This window comes from Bubalus bubalis, chromosome 8 (assembly GCF_019923935.1).
Source record: "Bubalus bubalis isolate 160015118507 breed Murrah chromosome 8, NDDB_SH_1, whole genome shotgun sequence".
Lineage (NCBI taxonomy): Eukaryota > Metazoa > Chordata > Mammalia > Artiodactyla > Bovidae > Bubalus > Bubalus bubalis.
In genome coordinates, this window is record NC_059164.1 from 49,289,061 (window position 1) to 49,310,085 (window position 21,025).

A 21,025-nucleotide genomic window follows, 5' to 3' on the forward strand; every position below is an offset into this window, starting at 1 on the left:
TCAGGTCCCAGAGTTATGCTAATCATAGATATAGATTTGGGTTTTCTGCTGAGGGAAGTAGGAAATCTAATTTGAGAAATTAACATACAATCTGTCTGGTGCTGTAAATAATGATGGACCATGCAAAGGCACATGGGACATCATTGTGTCACCATGCTTCTGCAGCCCTGTCACAGAAAGTGAAAAAAAGTGAAAGGGTCAGTCGCTCAGTGGTGTCTGACTCTGTAACCCCATGGACTGTGTAACCCTCCATGATCATGGAATTCTCCAGGCAAGAATACTGGAGTGGGTAGTCACTCCTTTCTCCAAAGGATCTTCACAACCCAGGGATCGAACCCAGGTCTCCTACATTGCAAGAGATTCTTTACCATCTGAGCCACCAGGGAAACCATGTCACAGATGCTCAGACTAAAAGCAATCTCTGCAAGATGCACAGTATTTTATACAGAATAGATAAACAGAAAGGTACTACTGTATAGTACAGTGAACTATATTCAATATCCTGGGATAAACCATCATGTCACATAGCTGTGCAGCAGAAATTAACACAACATTGTAAATCAACTATACTTGAATAAAATAATAGTTTTTAAAAGGCATTAGCATTAGCATTAAGTCACTTCAGTTGTGTCCGACTCTGTGCGACCCCATAGGCGGCAGTCCACCAGGCTCTGCCATCTCTGGGATTCTCCAGGCAAGAACACTGGAGTGGGTTGCCATTTCCTTCTCCAATGCATGAAAGTGAAAAGTGAAAGTGAAGTTGCTCAGTTGTGTCTGACCCTCAGCTACCCCATGGACTGCAGCCTACCAGGCTCCTCCATCCATGGGATTTTCCAGGCAAGAGTACTGGAGTGGGTTGCCATTGCCTTCTCCGTTTTAAAAGGCAATCCCTGTTAAAAACTAACTCACAGAAAAAGTCATAGACACCAAAAAAACAACAGCAAAAAATCATCATGAAGAATAGTGAGCTGACCTAATGTATTTGGTGTATTTGAATCCTAAGAATAAGAAAAAAGAGCAAGCTGAAAAGGCAGTTAAAGTAACTTTAGTGATCATATTCATATGGCATGAAAGGAAAGTATATGTTTTTTTGTTACTTTAAAAATTTCCTGATATAAATTCTGCAAATGACATAATGAAATAACACACACACACACATACTCACACCCACACCAAGGCTTTACAAGATAAAGATAGTCCAGAAGAATGGTTCTAGATGAGAGAAGAGCAAGGAAAGGTAAATGAAATGTGGGACTCAGTCCCAGACCAGGAAAAGGACATTCTTGGGAAAATGGAAAGGACCTTATGAGGTCTGTAGTGTAGCTAATATTGTATCAACATTAGCCTCCTGGCTTCAATAATTATACTATGATTGTGAAAGATAAGGTAAGGGGAGACTATATAGAAGCTCTGGGTATTAATTTTGCAATTTTCATTTAAGTCTAAAGTGCTTTTGTAAATTACTTTTTAAAGATGAAGAAGGGAGGTAGGCACAAGGGAATATGGAGGATTGGCTGGGCTGGACTTTGGGGAGCCCTTCTTTCCAACCAGAGGCGCATAGGGTTCACACTGCCCTTGGTGAGCAGCCATGTCCGGCGTCAAGTGCAGGAGATGACGGAATCTGCGGAGAAGGCAATGGCACCCCACTCCAGTACTCTTGCCTGGAAAATCCCATGGATGGAGAAGCCTGGTGGGCTACAGTCCATGGGGTCGCTAAGAGTTGGACCCGACTGAGCGACTTCACTTTCACTTTTCACTTTCATGTATTGGAGGAGGAAATGGCAACCCACTCCAGTGTTCTTGCCTGGAGAATCCCAGGGACGGGGGAGCCTGGTGGGCTGCCGTCTATGGGGTCGCACAGAGTCGGACTGAAGCGACTTAGCAGCAGCAGCAGCACTGAGCAACACACTTTGGAGGAGGAGGGGAGACGCTGAAGGTACCCAGACGCAAGGAGGCAGCAGGAAGTGGACGAACTTGGGAGCCAACTGCTCTGTAACTGCCGCCCAGGTCTGTGCTGGGATTTCGGTCCGTGGGTGGCTGGGACGGGGCTCGCGGGCAGGGGGACGGGTGGAGGGAAACGTCGGCGTTCTTCCGCTGCCGGAACCATCCTGGCATTCATCCTCATCCTCGGGACCAGCACCAGCACCAGCATCGGCGCCACGGAAGTCCGGCCACCGCCCAGGCCTGCTGCGCACCCCAGGGACTTGCGCTTGGCTGAACTTACCCGGCGAAAACACAGGCCTCGGTAAGGGATTGATGCCCTCGGTGATTTTGAGTTCCTGTTCTTGATCCGTCAGAATCTAGCAGCTAGACAAGGGTCTGTTTTGTGCAACGCTCGTGAGAGAATTCCCTTTGCTGGATGTAGTCTTGTTTGTGGTCACTCCTTTGTTCACACTAGTGTCCAGTGACACACGCAGTTGGAGCCATGTGTAAACAACCTTGACACCAGGGAGCAGGATATTTAGGCCTCACTGATTTAACATCTGCACAAAGTTTATGCTGTGCCCCAGAACACACTGGTGGCCATGCTCTAAAAATTAAATCTCCCTGGAAAGGAACCCAAGGAAGATCCATGTTCATGTTCATGGACAATTAACATCTGGCACACAGACACTCTATAATCCTCCAGGAAAAACAAACAAAACTCTGTTTAAGTACCTGTGTCTCCCGACAGTTCTGACTTCTTTTTCTTAGAAGCTACTGCTTTATGGGAATTCAGTGCCAGGAAATATAGAATGAAGGACAGAGAGTTCATTATTGAGCTGGCCATAGTTTTGCAAAACTGGCTGCCCACCTTATAGAGCACCTTTAAAAAAAAAAGTTCAAAATTTTATACAATTTTTAAAGGTTACTTTCTATTTACAATGATTACAAAATATTGGCTGTATTTCCTGTGTTGTACAATATGTCCTTGAACCTACCTTACACCCAATAGTTTGTACTTCTTACTCACTATCCATATGTTGTTCCTCCATCTCTCTCTCCCCACTAGTAACCAGTAGTTTGATCTCTATATCTGTGAGTCTGCTTCTTTTATGACTTACTTTACTTCAGAATTATTGGGAGGGTAAGATAGTATGGCTGCTATAAGCATTTAGCACAGATCCCAGCCTGAAGAGCTCTTCAGAGACCATGACTCCTCTCTCTCCAGAAGAGGGGAAAGTACATAATCCAATACTGCTGAGGGAAAATTTCTGCAGTACTTAAGATGCTGCTTGAATGAATAAACAACATTATTTAAATTTTCTTTTACATGTTTTCTATTTTTCTTCCCTCTTTCGTGTGACAGTGGATAAATGGCAGGCAAAAAGCGAGAAATCCAGTTACAGGTAGGCAGACACATCAACAGTTCTTTACTTAGAGCATTGGCCCTTGAAGACTTTTGACAGCCCCTTCCTTTTTGCAGGCGGTCGTCAATAATCAAAGCCTGTGGGATGAGATGATGCAGAACAAAGGCCTAACAGGTACTAGGCTTCCCAGGTGTTTACCGTCCGGAGTTAGGCTCAGGGCATCTTGTGGTACGCCAACACTGAGCGCCACTCCCCACTTCCCGGAGTAAAAACCTGCTGTCTTTTCTCTGCCCTAAGAATTGGGAGAAGCTGCTATTTAAGACTCTTTGCCTTTGTTCTTTCACGAATATTGTCATCTTCTAGTGATCGATGTTTACCAAGCCTGGTGTGGACCTTGCAAAGCAATGCAAACCTTATTCAGAAAATTGAAAAATGAGCTGAACGAAGATGAACTTCTGCATTTTGCTGTAGTAAGGATTTCCACTAAACTATTATTTTATTACTTTAAATGTTGAGGGTTGTCTTAATTTAAGCAATCTGTCAATTCTTCAAAATGGACAGTGTTTACTTGGTAATTTACTGTATATTTAATTCCCTAGGTCTGAGAACAAATGTGATTTTTGTCCCATTCCTATAAAGCTAAAGTCATTTACCATGGTTTTGAATGTTAGAAAAACATAAAAATGGGTATCTGTTTATTGCCATATTTATTTTCACCAGAGCATATGGTGTGTGTTCAGAATAAGGATTGCAAATGGCATTTACTAGAAAGCTTAGGGTAGGACTCTGGTCATTTACCCAGTTAATATTAGATATGTGACTCTACCTCTTTGAATTTATGAAATCTAATTAGAAGTCAATTATTTATGATTAAAATTTAGCCCACAAATTGAGATGCATCCTAAGTATAAAATACAAGAATGAAAAAAAGAATGTGAAATACTTCATTAATAATTTTTTACATCCATTACATGTTAGAATCATCATTTGGGGATATATTGGACTAAGTGAAATGTATCATTAGATTGTTTTTACCTGTTTCTTTTTAGTTTTAAACTGTGGCCACTGGAGGATTTAAAAGTATGTATGTGACTCATTTTCTATTTCTATTGGACAGAAACATGTCCAGACCAGCTAGACCTAAGATGCAAAAGCAGATAACTCATGTATTTTTACTTCTTATCCCTAAAACTCATAATCCCCGATACAAATATGAAGCCTCAATCTACTGCATGTTCTCATGTATACAGGCCTTCCTGATTCCGCCCAACCCCAACCTTGTGATGAATTTGCTTACTGACCTTAACTTACATTTGTCCATCCTCTTCTGCAGACACATTGTTTACAGGGCTTCTTTTTCTTAGTTCAAGGTTACAAATAAACAGTCTAAAGCTTAGAAACTCATCTTTTATTATTTTTTCCTCTTAAAGAAGGTGGGCTGCAAAGAAGGAAAAAAAAAAGCCTGAAGAACTAACAAAGAGAAAACAGAAAGAAAAGTTTAAAAAAAAGAGAGAGTAGGTGGTTATATACAATCATTAACTCATTTTTGCAAGAGATTGACTTTGTCTTTTAAAATAAGGGCCATATAAGTTTTTAAAGGGCAGCATTATATTACAACCTTAACTCTGAAGAGTCAGGCCACCTGAGTAGAACTGAATTGTGATTCTAGATTTGACTTGACTTTGGCCATCTGATGTGAAGAGCCAACTGATTGGAAAAGACCCTGATGCTGGGAAAGATGGAAGGCAAAAAGAGAAGGGGGCATCAGAGGATGAGATGGTTGGATGGCATCACTGACTCAATGGGCATGAGTTTGAGCAAACTCCAGGAGATAGTGAAGGACAGGGAAACTATGATGTCGCAGAGAGTCAGACATGACTTAGCAACTAAACAACAACAACAGGGAGAAAAACTAATTTCAGAGGACAGAGAATGAGGCCTAAAGGGAATTGCCATATGCAATAGACGGTGGGTTGGTGTAAGAAATTATAAGACAATAGCAGAAGGATCTAATAGCTGGGAAATGGATCTTGGAGAATCAAGGGTCAGAAAATTCTCGTGACTCATGGCAATCTGTGTGGAAGTGATAGGAGTGCAAGTTCATGGTCTAGAGATCATGAAGAAACTCCAGGTCAAAAAGGAAACTGGGGTCAATGGGGAGAGACAGCAAGGCAGAACCACTGCTCACTTGTCTGGCTACTGGGAAGGGAATTGGTGCATAGAAAGCAAGGCGAGAGGAAAGTATTATTTGATGCTGTGTTCCCAGGTGGTCTGGAGTCATTAAATCCCTCCTTGTTCATAGAGCCTGAGTAGGAGCAGACCTGGGGTATGTGTGTGGGTTGGGCACTGTGGTGGAGGCTGAGGAGTGGGTCCAGGAGGATTGGCCCATGTGGCTTTTTGGGCTATCATTTCAGCACAGCACAGGGCTATGTGAGGACACCGGTCTTCATAGTGCCTCCTCCCACCCAGAGCCTTCTGAGTGTGTCCTCCCAGCAGTACCCCAGCCAGCCAGACTTCCTCAACCTGCCTCACACGAATCAGTTTCATCACTATATCTATACCACCAGGGAGTGCTAGTAAACTTTCTAAAACATATCCCAAATATGTTCATATTGTTCTTTTGTTTAACAACAACAAAAATGTGTGCATTGTCTCTAAATGGCTTCTCTTCTGTTTGAGCACAACCAACAATAGTACATTCACTTAGACTGATGCTATTTTTCTTCTATGACCTGCTTATTAAAAAAAAAAAATTATGTATAATAGCTTCCAAACCTCCACTGGGAGCAATGGAGGGGCGACCTCTGCTGGATATTCTATTTCCTGACATTAACTAAAGAAAGACCCTTTTTGAACTTGTAAACTTGAATCCAAAACTAATACCTATCAGGTTAATTACCTGATAGTGAATAGTGAATAGTGAAGTCGCTCAGTCGTGTCCAACTCTTTGAGACCCCATGGACAGTAGCCAACCAATCTCCTCCGTCCATGGGATTTTCCAGGCAACAATACTGGAGTGGGGTGCCATTTCCTTCTCCAGGGGATCTTCCCTACCCAGGGATCGAACCCGGGTCTCCCACATTGTAGGCAGACACTTTACCGTCTGAGCCACGAGGGAAAGCCAATTACCTGATAGGTATTTTAAATTAATTACCTGATAGGTATTTTAAATTAGGGTGATTGAAATCACCCTAAATTGCATGGTCAGTATACAATTTTTTATATTATGTGGTCTTTTAAGTTAATTACCTGATAGGTATTTTTTTCTATTATGTGGTCTATTAAGTTAATTACCTGATAGGTATTTTAAATTAGGGTGATTGAAATCACCCTAAATTGCATGGTCAGTATACAATTTTTTCTATTATGTGGTCTTTTAAAAGACTTGAACACTTGTACTAACATTGTGCCTGTACATATAAAAATTCAGTAAATGTCATGTATTACAGTTTATAGTTTTTATGTATTATAGTTTTTAATTATATGCCTTATTTGCTAGTACTTAACTATAATATTAAATTGCAACAATGATGGCTAGACTACTTTTAAATGTAATCTTTGACTACTGTCCTTTACTATTATAGATTAGTTCCTTTTAAGTTTTTTCTTTCTTTTTTTGAAAGCAGTGAAGCCTACTTTTTTGAAAAGAGAAAAATAGAGAATGAGGAAGGAAAGAAAGGGAAAGAAAGAAAGTGATTTAGAATCCAATGTGTTAAAAAAAAATGATTACAACATAGCCCCTCTGGCTGCCATAGGGCTGAGGGACCCTGCCTTGGCTTGCACCTCACTATCCTTGGCCATGGTTGGGGAACCTCTAGAAACCCAGTTTGGAAACAATCACTCTATATTCCAAAACGCAACTCTTATATAGAAGATCCTATAACACACATCCTGATAGCTGGCCCAAGGGATGTTACATTAATTTGCAAGAACACTATTATTTAATACATAGTTGTTGATAATCAATTTAAGACAACTTGAAATTTGTGAGAAAACTTTAAAATCAAAGGGTTTTAAATCTGACAACCAGTTTATTAAAAAAACACTTAGGAAGCTCTGACTGATAAGGTGGGGGGTGACATGCGAGGGTGTGTATGATTCTCTGTGCATGTAGTTCACTTTCTAACAGAGGACATGAACTAGGTTCGTACAACAGTAGTACAGGATTGAAAGGGACGATTGGTGCCCTGAGAGAAGGGCGATGAAGTATTATGTGGAGGGAAGATGATTTACAGCAGAAGGGGGAGCAAAGCAGAGTTCTTGGAGGAAGGACACTTGAGCAGGGTTGGAAAAGAAAGGGAAGGAGCAGGTAACAAGGGGAAAGCCCTCATAGACTGAAGCAGTCTATGAGGAAATGAGTTTAGCTGCAGGCTGGGAACTGTAAGGATGAAGATTGGGAAGGAAGGTTGGAGCCAAATGAGATAGGGTCTGAATTGCCAGAATATGTGTAACTTGATTCTAAATACAACTATAACATACTCAGGAAATGTAGTAAACATAAACATAATTATGTATCTCTGCATTTTTTGAATATAGCACATCAAATGACTTGAACATAGTGTCCTTTATCATTATATGAAATAATTTTTTTTAGGCAGAAGCTGACAGTATTGTGACTCTCCAGCCATTTAGAGACAAATGTGAACCTGTTTTTCTCTTCAGTGTTGTAAGTGTATTTATCATCTCAAATGTATCATCAGACTCCAATTCACAGCTAAAGAACAAATAACATTGCACAATGACTGGAACTCTTCTCTGATGATAGTAATTGTAGACTTCTTTTGCCTTACATTTGCTTGTTTATTAACATATTTCATAACTTGACCTGTAGGAGCTCATAATGCATTGTGAAGATTAGACTACCATACACTGAGTTGATCAGGGAAAAGAAAAACAAAATGGTATTTACCTTTCCTAAGAAAAATAATCAGAGATATTTATTATAGGATGAATTATTATAGGAGTGAAAAATTGGAAATTTCTTAGGTACCCAGTAGAAGAGAATTGGTTATAAATATTCATATATATCAATGCAAAGAAATATTTATATGGTCACTATTTTGTAATATAGTTTGCTTTTCTCTATTTATAAATGTATAGAAAGAAGGTACGTAGCACCAGAATGCTAATAGAAGTTTTCTGTGTATGGGGGAAGTATATATAATTTAAATTTTTGTCTTATACTTTTCTATATTTTCCAAATATTCCAAGATAAGCAACTTTAATAATCAAAAAATATTATAAGTGCTGGTTTCTAAAAGAAGAGTCAGGTAACTCCTTGCTTGTGTGATACAGAGCAAAAAGGAAATTCTTCCCTGAGAGGGTTTGGACCGTGTCTTTGCTGTTGAAGAGACCGTTTTTGATATTATAAACAGTTATTTTAAAAACACTTCTCAAATATAACTTTTTGCTTCTGTTAAACAATAATCTTGCAGCTCTTTTAGGGAAGTGAACGATACGGTTAACTGAATTTTAAAAATTGCACTATAGATCTTGCTGTCAACTGGATAGGAAAGATTTGATGATTTATCTGAGGGGTAGCAAGCTGTTGTTTATATGGGGTCAGACAGTAAGTATTTTCAGTTTTGCAGAAGTATCATCTCTGTACAGGTCATAGTTTGCAGACCCTTGGCCTAGATATAATTCAGGGAACCAGAATGAATACCAACCAGAGGCAGGAATGGGCTTGACAGGTTAGCGTGCCCTTGAGGTGGCTTCAGTAGCAGCAGTAGTTGGGAGCCTGGGACTCAGGAGGAGAGGCTGGGCAGGTGGCCCACATAGAGTCTGCAGCTTTGGGGTGGCCATCCCCTGCCAAGTGAGGCAGGTCTGAGCAGCAGACCCACGTCCACCTGAAGACAGGGCTCAAAATCTTCCTTTCATGCTCACATGCTGTCATCATCCTGGGACTGCGGGATCCTAGCCTCTCCTAACTACCAATGAACTTCTCTTCCAACTCACTTCCTGTAGTTATGCCTCACTTTGTTATCACCCATTGCTCCCATATTCAAAATCCTAATTCAAGAATCTCCATGGGAAATATAGCCAATATTTTGTAATAACTGCAAATGTAAAGCAACCTTTAAAAATTGTATTAAAATTAAAACTTAAAAAAAAAAAAAAAAAAAGAATCTCAATCCATGACTACAAAACCACCTTTGTTTTGGGCAGTGTTCTTAGCTGACAACAAATTCATTCCAGCCTGTTAGCAGGAAGGGCTTTCTCAAGGGATATTAGAAAGCTCATGGAGGTCCATTTTAGTGGTAAATGGTAATTAGAGTGTCAGTTTTCATTCACATCTTTCTCAACTGGATTCTTCTCTTTGGCCTTTGAATATGATTAAATCTTTCCAATTAAAAAAAAATTTCTTTTGATACTATGTCCTTCTCCAGCCTCCACTCACCTCTCTGCTCTACCTCAGAGCTAAATTTCTTGGAAGAGTTTCTATATTTTCACTCCATCTCTTCTCATCCCATTAATTCTTCAACCCATTCAATCAAACTTCTTTTAGATTATTCCACCAAACTGGCTGTTGCTAATGTATCCAGTTACCAGCCTGTTGTTAAACAGAGTGAATGCTTTCAGGTCTTCATCATTCTGTACCTCTCAAATGTATTAAATGTGGTGGTCATGCCCTCCTTTTTGGAACAGTTGCTTCTTTTGACTTTTGTGACTTGGTTTTTATTTTGCTTCCTAGATGCTACTCACCATCCCCCCCACCCATTCTCCTTTACAGGTTCACCTTTCTTTATTCAGCCATTATATATTGACTTCATTATGCTATAAATCTCCTTAGAAAACTTCTCCCACAGTTCAAATTGTCACCTCTTATATATCAATAACTCAAGTATATGTCTTCAGCTAAATCCTACACTTTGAGCACCAGACTTGTGTATCCAACCGGTCCTTTGATCTTTCCTCTTGATAGCTCAAGGACATCTCACAATGAACTGGTCCAATACTAGACCCCTCCTGCCCTCCGCGTCCCCATTGGAAATGTTATCTTCTAGTGTTGCCTCATCTGGTGAGTAATATCTTAACATACCCAGTTTCTCAAGCCAGAAACAGAAAAGTCATCTTAGTGACTTCTTATATTACACAGCATCCACACCAGACCTTGGTCCTGTCATTTCATCACCCAAGCTTGCCTCACACTCATCTCCTTGTTTCCATTTCTAACAGCACTGCCATAGACTGAGCTCCCATCTCTCCCATTTCACCTCTAGAGTAGCTTCTGATTTGTGTACAAACATCCTCTCTTGGTCCATCTCTAACCTTTTCTCCATATGGTAGGTAAAATGATTATACAAACAGAAGTTCTAATTGTGATCCCTGCCTCTGTTTAAATATTTCAAAGTCTTTCCACTGCACTTAGGATAAAGGTTGCATCCTCCCAAGACCCCCAAGCCCCTGCACATTCTGGCTCCCCTTAGCTATTGGGCTCTGTCTCATATCAGGCCTTCCCTTAGTTTCTCTGCTGGCCTTCTTATTTACCATGTTTCTTTCCAGCCATAGGACCCTCACGTCTCTATTCCCTTTTGCCTAGAATGATCTTTCTTCTTTTTATTTCTTACCTGTCCTTCACATTTTAAACCAAGAATCACTTCCTGACATTGATAAGTACTTTTACTAATCTACCTAACCAGAATAAACTTTTCTAGGTGCTCCCAGCTCTTTGTACCTCCCTTAGTGGTTCCTGTCATGGTTTTAATCTCACATGGGTTTGTGGTTTTTTTCTTTTTTTTAAAATAATTATATGGTACCAGGACTACTGGCTTCCCCAGTGGCTCAGTGGTAAAGAATCTGCCTGCAATGCAGGAAATGTGGGTTTGCTCCCTGGGTCGGGAAGATCCCCTGGGGAAGGAAATGCAACTCACCCCAGTATTCTTACCTGGTAAGTCTCATGGACAGAGGAGCCTGGCGGGCTACAGTCCATGGGGTTGCAAAGAGTTGGACACAACTGAGCAACTGAACAACAACAAAAACCAAGACTATTATCTCGTACCACCATGCCTGGTACAATGATAGTACACAGTTCAGTTCAGTTCAGTTGCTCAGTCGTGTCCGACTCTTTGCAACCCTATGAATCGCAGCACGCCAGGCCTCCCTGTCCATCACCAACTCCCGGAGTTCACTCAGACTCACGTCCATCGAGTCAGTGATGCCATCCAGCCATCTCATCCTCTGTTGTCCCTTTCTCCTCCTGCCCTCAATTTTTCCCAGCATCAGGATCTTTTCAAATGAGTCAGCTCTTCGCATCAGGTGGTCAAAGTATTGGAGTTTCAGCTTCAACATCAGTCCTTCCAATGAACACGCAGGACTGATCTCCTTTAGGATGGACTGGTTGGATCTCCTTGCAGTCAGAGGGACTCTCAAGAGTCTTCTCCAACACCACAGTTCAAAAGCATCAATTCTTCAGTGCTCAGCCTTCTTCACAGTCCAACTCTCATATCCATACATGACCACTGGAAAAACCGTAGCCTTGACTACACAGACCTTTGTTGGCAAAGTAATGTCCCTGCTTTTGAATATGTTGTCTAGGTTGGTCATAACTTTCCTTCCAAGGAGTAAGTGTCTTTTAATTTCATGGCTGCAATCACCATCTGCAGTGATTTTGGAGCCCCCCAAAATAAAGTCAGCCACTGTTTCCACTGTTTCCCCACCTATTTGCCACGAAGTGATGGGACCGGTTGCCATGATCTTAGTTTTCTGAATGTTGACCTTTAAGCCAACTTTTTCACTCTCTTCTTTCACTTTAATCAAGAGGCTCTTTAGTTCTTCTTCACTTTCTGCCATAAGGCTGGTGTCATCTGCATATCTGAGGTTATTGATATTTCTCCCGGCAATCTTGATTCCAGCTTGTGCTTCCTCCAGCCCAGCATTTCTCATGATGTACTCTGCATATAAGTTAAATAAGCAGGGTGACAATATACAGCCTTGATGTACTCCTTTCCCTATTTGGAACCAGTCTGTTGTTCCATGTCCAGTTCTAACTGTTGCTTCCTGACCTGCATATAGGTTTCTCAAGAGGCAGGTCAGGTGGTCTGGTATTCCCATCTCTTTCAGAATTTTCCACAGTTTATTGTGATCCTAAAGAAAGGCAATACCAAAGAATGATAGTACACAAGTGTTCAGTAAGTATATGTTATAAAACAAACAAAAGGGAAATAATATCAAAAATAATGAAGGAGAGTAATGTTGAGAGGCCTGAACAGAGCTAGTAAAATTTAATGCATGGATGGCCTGTCTTTGGTTGTAGGAGAATTAGTGGTAGATCTAATCATCTAACAGATGAATTAGAGGTAGAACTCCAAGAGGTGGATTTACCAAATGGACATACTTTCATACCACTAATATTTATTTTAAAATGGCTAATTACAGTAGCTAAAAAAGGATTGGTGAGGATGTGGGTCAGAGTGGGGTGACTTAGTCCAGTTGAAGTATTAATTCTTGACTTATCCTGAAAATGAATTTCCTTCCTGCTTTTATTTCCCCTTATAGAATGGCACAATTGTTGCAAAAATCCAGGGTGCAAATGCACCACTTGTGAATCAAAAAATTATTGCCTTGGTCAATGAGGAGAGGAAAATTGCAGCAGGTGAAATGGTTCGCCCTCAGGTAATACTTTGAATTACTAACAATTTTATTTTAAAAAATTTGTTTTCAAAATGATGTATTTCATCTTTTTTGTTGTTTTCCTGAAGTGTTTCCCCTAGTTTTATAACTATCTAGGTATCTAAATGGTGCAACCTTGTTGGGAATATTTTGATAATATGAATCAAAGGCTTAAAACAAAACATGTATCTTTTGACTGACAATTACATTCCATTACGTTTCCTTAAGATCATGAGACAAAGAAAGAAAAGGCTATTTATTTCAGTGTTGTCTATGTTACTAAAATTTTGGAACCAATCTAAATACCTAGCAATAGTGAATATATGACATAAATGTTGTAATGTGTCATAAATTATACGAATTCATACAGTAAAGTATTATTTAGTACATTCTATCTCTGTTTATTGATATGAAAAGAGGGCCAAGATAAACTGACAAATGAACAATAAGTATTATACTTTAATATGATGCTTAGAATAAGATCCTATGTGTGCAAAGTGTACTGCTTGGTAATAAGAAATAAAATATTTTGAAATTTTGAAATGAATCATATAGCATGTAGAGCTATGAACATAATATACCATAAGAAAGAAAGCCACATAGGAAAGTGATTACAGATATAGACAGATAAATAGGACTGACATATTGAAACATGCACACACATATACACACACAACAACAAAAACAAGAAGTGTGAATTTAAGAAACAAAAAGTAAAGACTAGCTGAGAAATAATGAAAAATAAAAACTATGAGAAGGTATAGGCTCAAGGCTGTATAAGTATCTGCTATAAAAACTATCAGCTTAAATCTGGAAAGGATTAAAAATTCATAAAACAGTAATACTGGGCTATTTATATAAGAAAGTTATATCGTTTCCTCATGGACATAAACAAATTTCATATGAATGAAAGACCTATGAAGAAACCAAACATAAAAGTATTAGAAGAAAATATTGAAAAGCATTTATTTTGTCAAAGGTTGAGAAAGGCCTTGAAAGTATAATATAAAACATATCAAAAAAGAAAAAAATTGATATACTTATTTAAAAGTTTGAATAAAATATAAAAGTAAAGCGGCAAACTTGGAGAAATGTTTGTACTGTGTCTCAATGCGCTAATATCCTTAGTGTGTACAAAGTATAAGCATTAAGGAAAAAAATGAATATTTTGATGGTAAACTGACAACGACAAGCATAGGGGATTTACATTTACAATAGTCATTTTTCTCATCCAAGCGCATTTTCCTTTATATTTTCAGGTTTCTTGTTTTTCAGGGAATCTTTGTCCTTCCTTTCTCTCTGTATCTCCCTCCCTCACTCTTTCCACCCCCTCTACTTCTTTTTGAAGTTATAATAACTAGGAATTTTTGAGGACTTACTGTTTGCTAAGATTTTAAAAAAGATATCCTCATTTAATCCTTACAGAAACCATTTTACTCCTCACTTTTATTGAGATATAATTGACAACTAATATTTTATTAGTTTAAGGTATACACCCTAATGATTTGATGTATGTGGATATTAGGAAATGATTACTACACTTAATTGGACATAGCAACCGAACAACAACTACCACACTTAGTTGACATTTGTCATGTCATTTTTTCTGAAAAAAATTGTCACTAAAAGTTTTAAAAATCTACTCTTTCAGCAACTTTCATATACACGATACATATCATTACCTATAGTCATTATGCTATACATTATGCCCTCCAAACTTATTTGGAGGTTTTACCTTTTGACCTCCTTCACCCAATTCTCCAGTTCACCACGCTCTGCTGCTGTCAACTACCATTCTGTTCTCTGTGCCTGTGAGTTCATTTTTTCTAGATTCCACATATAAGAGAGATCATACACTATTTATCTTTCTTTGACTTATTTCACATAGCATAATGCCCTCACGCTCCATCCACGTTGTCGCAAATAGCAAGATTTCTTCCTTTTTTATGAATAAGTAGGATGTCATTGTGTATAGATACAATACCTTTATCCATCATCAGTGTCCATTAGGTTGTTTTCGTATCTTGGCTGTTGTAAATAAGGCTGCAATGAACATGGGAGTGCTTTTTGAGACAATCATTTCATAGTTGGTCATAATAGTCTTTTAAGATCCTTGTGTTTCTGTGGTATTAGTTATAATGTCTCCTCTTTCATTTCTAATTTTATTTATTTGAGTCTTCTCTTTTTTTCCCTCACAATCTAGCTAAAGTTCTCTTTTGTGTATTTTTTCAAAATCCAGCTTTTAGTTTCACTGATTTTTTTCTATTGTCTTATAGTCTCTATTTTATTTATTTCCGCTCTGATCTTTATTTCCTTCGTCCACTAACTTGGGCTTCATTTAGAGCCAAGCACTGGGGGCCCCATCTCTCTGTTGGAAGTCTTAAAGTTGGGGGTACTCAATGTTGGTGTCAAGCCCTTCACTCCTTTGGGGGATGCTGGGAGTTGTGAGTCCCCTCTCCATTTTATGCCTCTGGGTAGGGGAGGGAGTTTATGGTGAGACTGTGACTCAGCCTCTCCTACCCAATTTGCATGTGTTTTTTTTCCTCATCTGTCTGATGCATAGGAATTGTCCAGTTGTTTTCTGGATTTCACTCGGAGGGAACTGTTCCACAAATAACTGTAGGTCTGGTGTGTCTGAGGGAGGAGGTGAGTTCAGGAGCCTCCTATGTTGCATCTTGAATCTGAACCTAGGGGAACCTTATGAAGTATTTGTGCTCAATAAGACAGGCTTAGAAACATGTCCTTTCCTTAGAAACAGGTAGCTAGTAGGCTGTATTTGAAGTCAGGCAGAATGACTTTTAAACATTTCTCCTAATTACTATACTGCATCTGGCTTTCGCTATGTGTGCTCTGTACTCTGGTTTTATTGTTATTCTCATTATCCTTGCAGAATGACATCTTAGTTTAATTAATAATAGTGGATATGTAAGAAATTTATTAATATCTGATATTTATTTTATCTTATTCCATTTTGTTGGACACTTCTATTATTTAGGTTTCTCATCAATTGCCTTGTGCAATGGCACCCCACTTCAGTACTCTTGCCTGGAAAATCCCATGGACAGAGGAGCCTGGTGGGCTGCAGTCCAGGGGGTCGCTAAGAGTCAGACACGACTGAGTGACTTCACTTTCAGTTTTCACTCTCAAGCATTGGAAAAGGAAATGGCAACCCACTCCAGTGTTCTTGCCTGGAGAATCCCAGGGACGGGGGAGCCTGGTGGGCTGCCATCCATTGGGTCGCACAGAGTCGGACACGACTGAAGCGACTTAGCGGCAGCAGCAGCAGCAGCAGCAGCAGTGCAATAATAGTAATAAAATACAAGCCATAATGTGAGTCACATACATAATTTTAATATTCTACTAGTCATTTAAAAACAATAAAACAGGTGAAATTAATTTTCAAACATCTTTTCTTGCACCTGACATATTAAAAACATGCCCATTTAAAGATGTATTCAATATAACTTACAAGATTTTGCACAATGAGGTAATCCATAGACAAAACGAGAAGACAATGTATGAACTGGGAGAAAATATTTGCAAATGATGTGACCAACAAGGGCTTAGCTTCCAAAATATACAAAGAGCTCTTACAATTCAATAACAACAACAACAACAAAAAACAACTCAATTGAAAAATGGACAGAAACCTAAATAGACATATCTCCAAAGAAGACATACAGAGATCTAACAGGAACATGAAAAGATCTTCATTACTAATTATTAGAAAAATGAAAATCAAAACTACAATGGGGTACCACTTTACACCTGTCAGAATGGCCATCATTAAAAAGACTACAAATAATACATGCTGGAGAGGGTGTGGAGGAGAGGGAACCTTCTTACACTGTTGGTAGGAATGTAAACTGGTGCAGCCACTATGGAGGACAGTATGGTAGTTCCTCAAACAACTGAAAATAGAGTTGTCATATGACCCAGAAATCCCACTCCTGAACATATACCCAGACAACACTATAATTCAAAACAATACATGCACCCCTAGATGAATGGATAAGGAAGATGTGGTGTATGTATATATATATACACACACACATACATACACACACAATGAAATATTACTCAGCCATTAAAAAGAACAAAATCATTGCAGCAACATGGATGCATCTAGAGATTATCATACTAAGTGAGGTCAGTCAGAAAGAGAAAGATAAATATCATATGATATCACTTATATTTGGAATCTAAAATATGACACAAATGAACATATCTATGAACCAAAAACAGACTCACAAATACAGAGAACAGACTTGCAGTGTCTGAGGGAGAGAGGGGGCCAAGGAGGGGAGGATTGGGAGTTTGGGATTAGCAGATGCTAGCTATTATTTATTAGATGTATAAACTGTACAGCACAGGGAACTATATTCAATATCCTCTGATAAACCATAATGGAAAGGACTATGAAAAAGTATATATGTATAACTAAGCCACTTTTCTCTATAGCAGCAATTAAACGCAGCATTGTAAATCAACTATACTTCAATAAAATAAGAAAAAAGATGTAGTCAATATAAGAAATAAGGTATTCCACATTCATCTTTTCAAACTAAGTCTTTGAAATGTGCTGTGTATTTTTTACTCATAGCACATCTTAATTTGGACTAACCTCATTTCAAGCTCTCAAATATAGCCTTATGTGGTTAGTGGCTGCCCTGTTTGTCAGGGTAGATCCAACAAATACAAGACAGGTCACTATGAAGTTATAGCTGGCATAATTATCTTATTTCTGATTATAACAGAAGTGAATGCTTTCCATATAGTTATTTACAAGTATTTTTGATTATGTAGTCCATTAAGAATCTATAATTATACAAACTTCTTGCCCTCAAAATGTATATATGTAAATATATAAACTTTTCAGGTAGTTTACAGAATCACAGAAGCATTTTCAGGGCTTCTCCAGAAACTAAGACTCCCTTAGTTATCCTAGGGTTTTACTCTATAGGAGGAAATTGGCTATTGTTTTGAGAAAGATTTATTTTTATAAGTTAAGGAAGTATCTTTCTGCTCCTAATTACTTGGAGCAATGGTCAAGAATGGATCCTGAAGCTTACAAATGTTTTCAGTTTTTAACATAATGATTATGTGCTTATTGCTTTCTTGTTAATCTTTTCTTCTTATTTTATTCCTTGTGCTCTTAAGTTTTAAAGGTTTTGTTTTTAAGAATTTTCCATATAGCTGCTGCTACTGCTGCTAAGTCACCTCAGTTGTGTCCGACTCTGTGTGACCCCAGAGACGGCAGCCCGCCAGGCTGCCCCGTCCCTGGGATTCTCCAAGCAAGAACACTGGAGTGGGTTGCCATTTCCTTTTCCAATGCATGAAAGTGAAAAGTTAAAGGGAAGTCGCTCAGTCGTGTCCGACTCTTAGCAGCCCCATGGACTGCAGCCTACCAGGCTCCTCCGTCCATGGGATTTTCCAGGCAAGAGTACTGGAGTGGGGTGCCATTGCCTTCTCCATATAGCATATATGCATTATTCCTGATAGTCTCCACATCCCAACTATTTAAATATTCCTTATTTTATTTTAGTGGAAAGGTTGGGGAAAAGTAGTGTTAGATAAATGCAGGCACATTTCCACTTTAATTTCTATCCCTTTGATTATACATATTTACTAGAAACAAAATTTCTAAAAACTCTCTCACTATCATATTAAAATATAACTGTTTTATTTGCTTTCCTTTTTCACAGTATCATGAAATTGTGTTTGTAGACTCAGATTCAGAGGATGCTGGGGAACTAAACTATGAAAGCGTTGGCAAGTAAATTTACTATAAAGTAATAGTGAAGGATTGGTGTACATGAATAATGTTCATTACAGCATCACTTGCAGCAAAAACCTTGTAATGACATTAATGTTAATTGATAAGGACTGGTAGGATTAATGATGATTTGTGCAATACCAGACTCAGCTCTTAAAAAGCAATCTCTTTTGCTCCCCTTGCCTTGCCTTCAGTCTCTATGCCTGGAGTCTTTCAGATATTACACTTGACCGGGGGCTTCTGTCCCCTGTGAGTAATCTGGACAGTAGTTTCCTCCTACTTTATCCTTTATCATCTTTCCAAAACTTGTAAAAATTTCTTCCCTGATGACCTGCACTTCTAGTTTACTTTATGGACGAACAACTTCCTGCCTTCATTGGATTGTTTTGAGTGAGTGAGTGAATGTGTGTTCATACCTTGGAGGGATCAGAGGCAAACAACATGCTAGGTGAGCTATTCTGCACTAAAAACTAGTTATAAAAATGTGTAGATAAATGTGGATAAATTCATAGACAGTTAAGCCATTGGTTTATAATGTTTGCTTGCACTGAAACTCCAGCCACTAGTGATACTGAGCTGGGTGGATCATTGGTGTGATTCTAATGCACGTGAATTGTATTAAAATAACTAGTGCTGGGAATTCCCTGGTGGTCCGGTGGGTAGGACTTCACATCATCACTGCCGAGGGCCCGGATTCAACCCTTAGTTGGGGAGCTAAGATGCACAAGCCATGAAATGTGGCCAAAAAAAATAAAGTAACTAGTACCCACCTACACTTTTTTTTGGCCCTCTGACTGTAAACTCTTGTGAAAGTTTCTCCTGCATGCAAATACAGGAAATATACTTTGATTCTAAGTAGAAACTCTTTGGTAGTTGCAATGCCATAAGGACAAAGCTGTTGATGGACAAAATTCACTGGACATTAGTAGTTTACGCTTGCAATTGTCAAATCCTTCGTTATCTAGACTTTGTGCCAAGAAAATGAAATCCATCCATTGTTTTTTCCTAGACCAAATATACACTATTGTTATTATCAAGCCTGATGCTGTGGCTGCTAGAAAAGTTCAAGAAATTAAAGAAAAAGTAAGTAATATTTCCCAAAAATAGTTTAAATTAATTGTAAAAAAAAATCCATTAATTTTCAATGTAGAGGCAAGCTTATCATTTAGAGTAAACTAGAACATAAATAACATCTGGTACTAGGTACCTCTAAAGGCTTTGGATGTTTTGTCTTACAAAGGCTCAACCTACTCAACATCCTTATTTAAATAACTCTGCTCTACTAGCATCCAATATAAAAGATAAAAATTGCCATTCTTATGTTGGATGATGACAAAGTCTTTGTATTTAGTTATCATCAGTGCAGACTTGCTATAAGCTCACCTTAGCTTGCATTATCCCCTGATGTTGTCACAAGTATATGGTCCTTTTAGATACATGATAATTTAAAGAAGCATTTAAGGTTTTGCTTTTAGAGCCCAAAGAAAAAATTTTTGGAGGAAAATTGCATTCTAATCCAAAGGTCAGCCAGATAGTAACTATTTTCAGGCTTATGGGGCATATGATCTCTGCCACAGAAGTTTAACTCTGCCATCATCTGGAGAAGGCAACAAGACAGTAAATAAAGGGGCGTGGTTCTAGTAAACTTTGTTTCTAAGCATGTGTGGTGGAAGGGGCTATGGTTTTACTGACCCCTGAATAGAGATTTTGTGTTGAAACAACAAAATTATATTAAAATTTGTAAGAATGCTGCATGTGCAATAGAGGAGGTCACATGGGAAGCTATGTCAGGAGGGATTGGATATCTCATTATGAATTTCCCATCATGCATTCTTTCTTCAGCCAAAGCAGCATTGATTAAACTACAATAAAGTAGATGGCACATTTTATACATTGTTATACTTGAGTGACATACACACAATTTGTCATTAAATTAAAAAATTTTAAGACAAAGCATGGCTGAATTTTAAATACTATTCTTCCCTGTAATTTGGATATTTTTGTTGCTGTCAGAGTAAGATATACTAGATTATGAGTTACAGATTTAAGAAAGGTAAGCCTTGAAAAAAGTTAAGAAGGTTAAAATAATTTTGAAAATAAATGGTTAAAAGTGCTTATAAATGTATGTCTTTTTGAATAATTTAGAAAGCTGTGATATCTTTCCTTAGAATTCAGTTAGTTGTTTTTTTTTTTTTTTAACCTGGAAACAATTCACTTAAATAATAGAAGTAGTGTGGAGTCTCTCGTTCAAGCCACGAAAATTTAAACACTGAGGTTGGTGGGGGGGTCATGAAAAGAACCTTCTTTGTTTACATATTTTTGGGCCTCTTGCAACTTAGTGCCTTAT

At 38.5% G+C, this 21,025-nt stretch overlaps 1 protein-coding gene across 1 annotated transcript in view; it reads left to right on the plus strand.

Moving 5' to 3' along the window:
- The first annotated feature begins 1,805 nt into the window (after positions 1-1,805).
- NME8 (NME/NM23 family member 8) overlaps positions 1,806-21,025 on the plus strand; it is a 48,286-nt gene continuing 29,066 nt past the window's right edge. The window contains exons 1-8 of the mRNA XM_044946620.2: positions 1,806-2,245; positions 3,290-3,329; positions 3,407-3,464; positions 3,654-3,760; positions 7,885-7,956; positions 12,789-12,905; positions 18,608-18,674; positions 19,688-19,761. Coding sequence (XP_044802555.2) covers positions 3,297-3,329; positions 3,407-3,464; positions 3,654-3,760; positions 7,885-7,956; positions 12,789-12,905; positions 18,608-18,674; positions 19,688-19,761 — 528 coding nt within the window. The 5' untranslated portion in view covers positions 1,806-2,245; positions 3,290-3,296. The remainder of the gene's footprint in view (positions 2,246-3,289; positions 3,330-3,406; positions 3,465-3,653; positions 3,761-7,884; positions 7,957-12,788; positions 12,906-18,607; positions 18,675-19,687; positions 19,762-21,025) is intronic.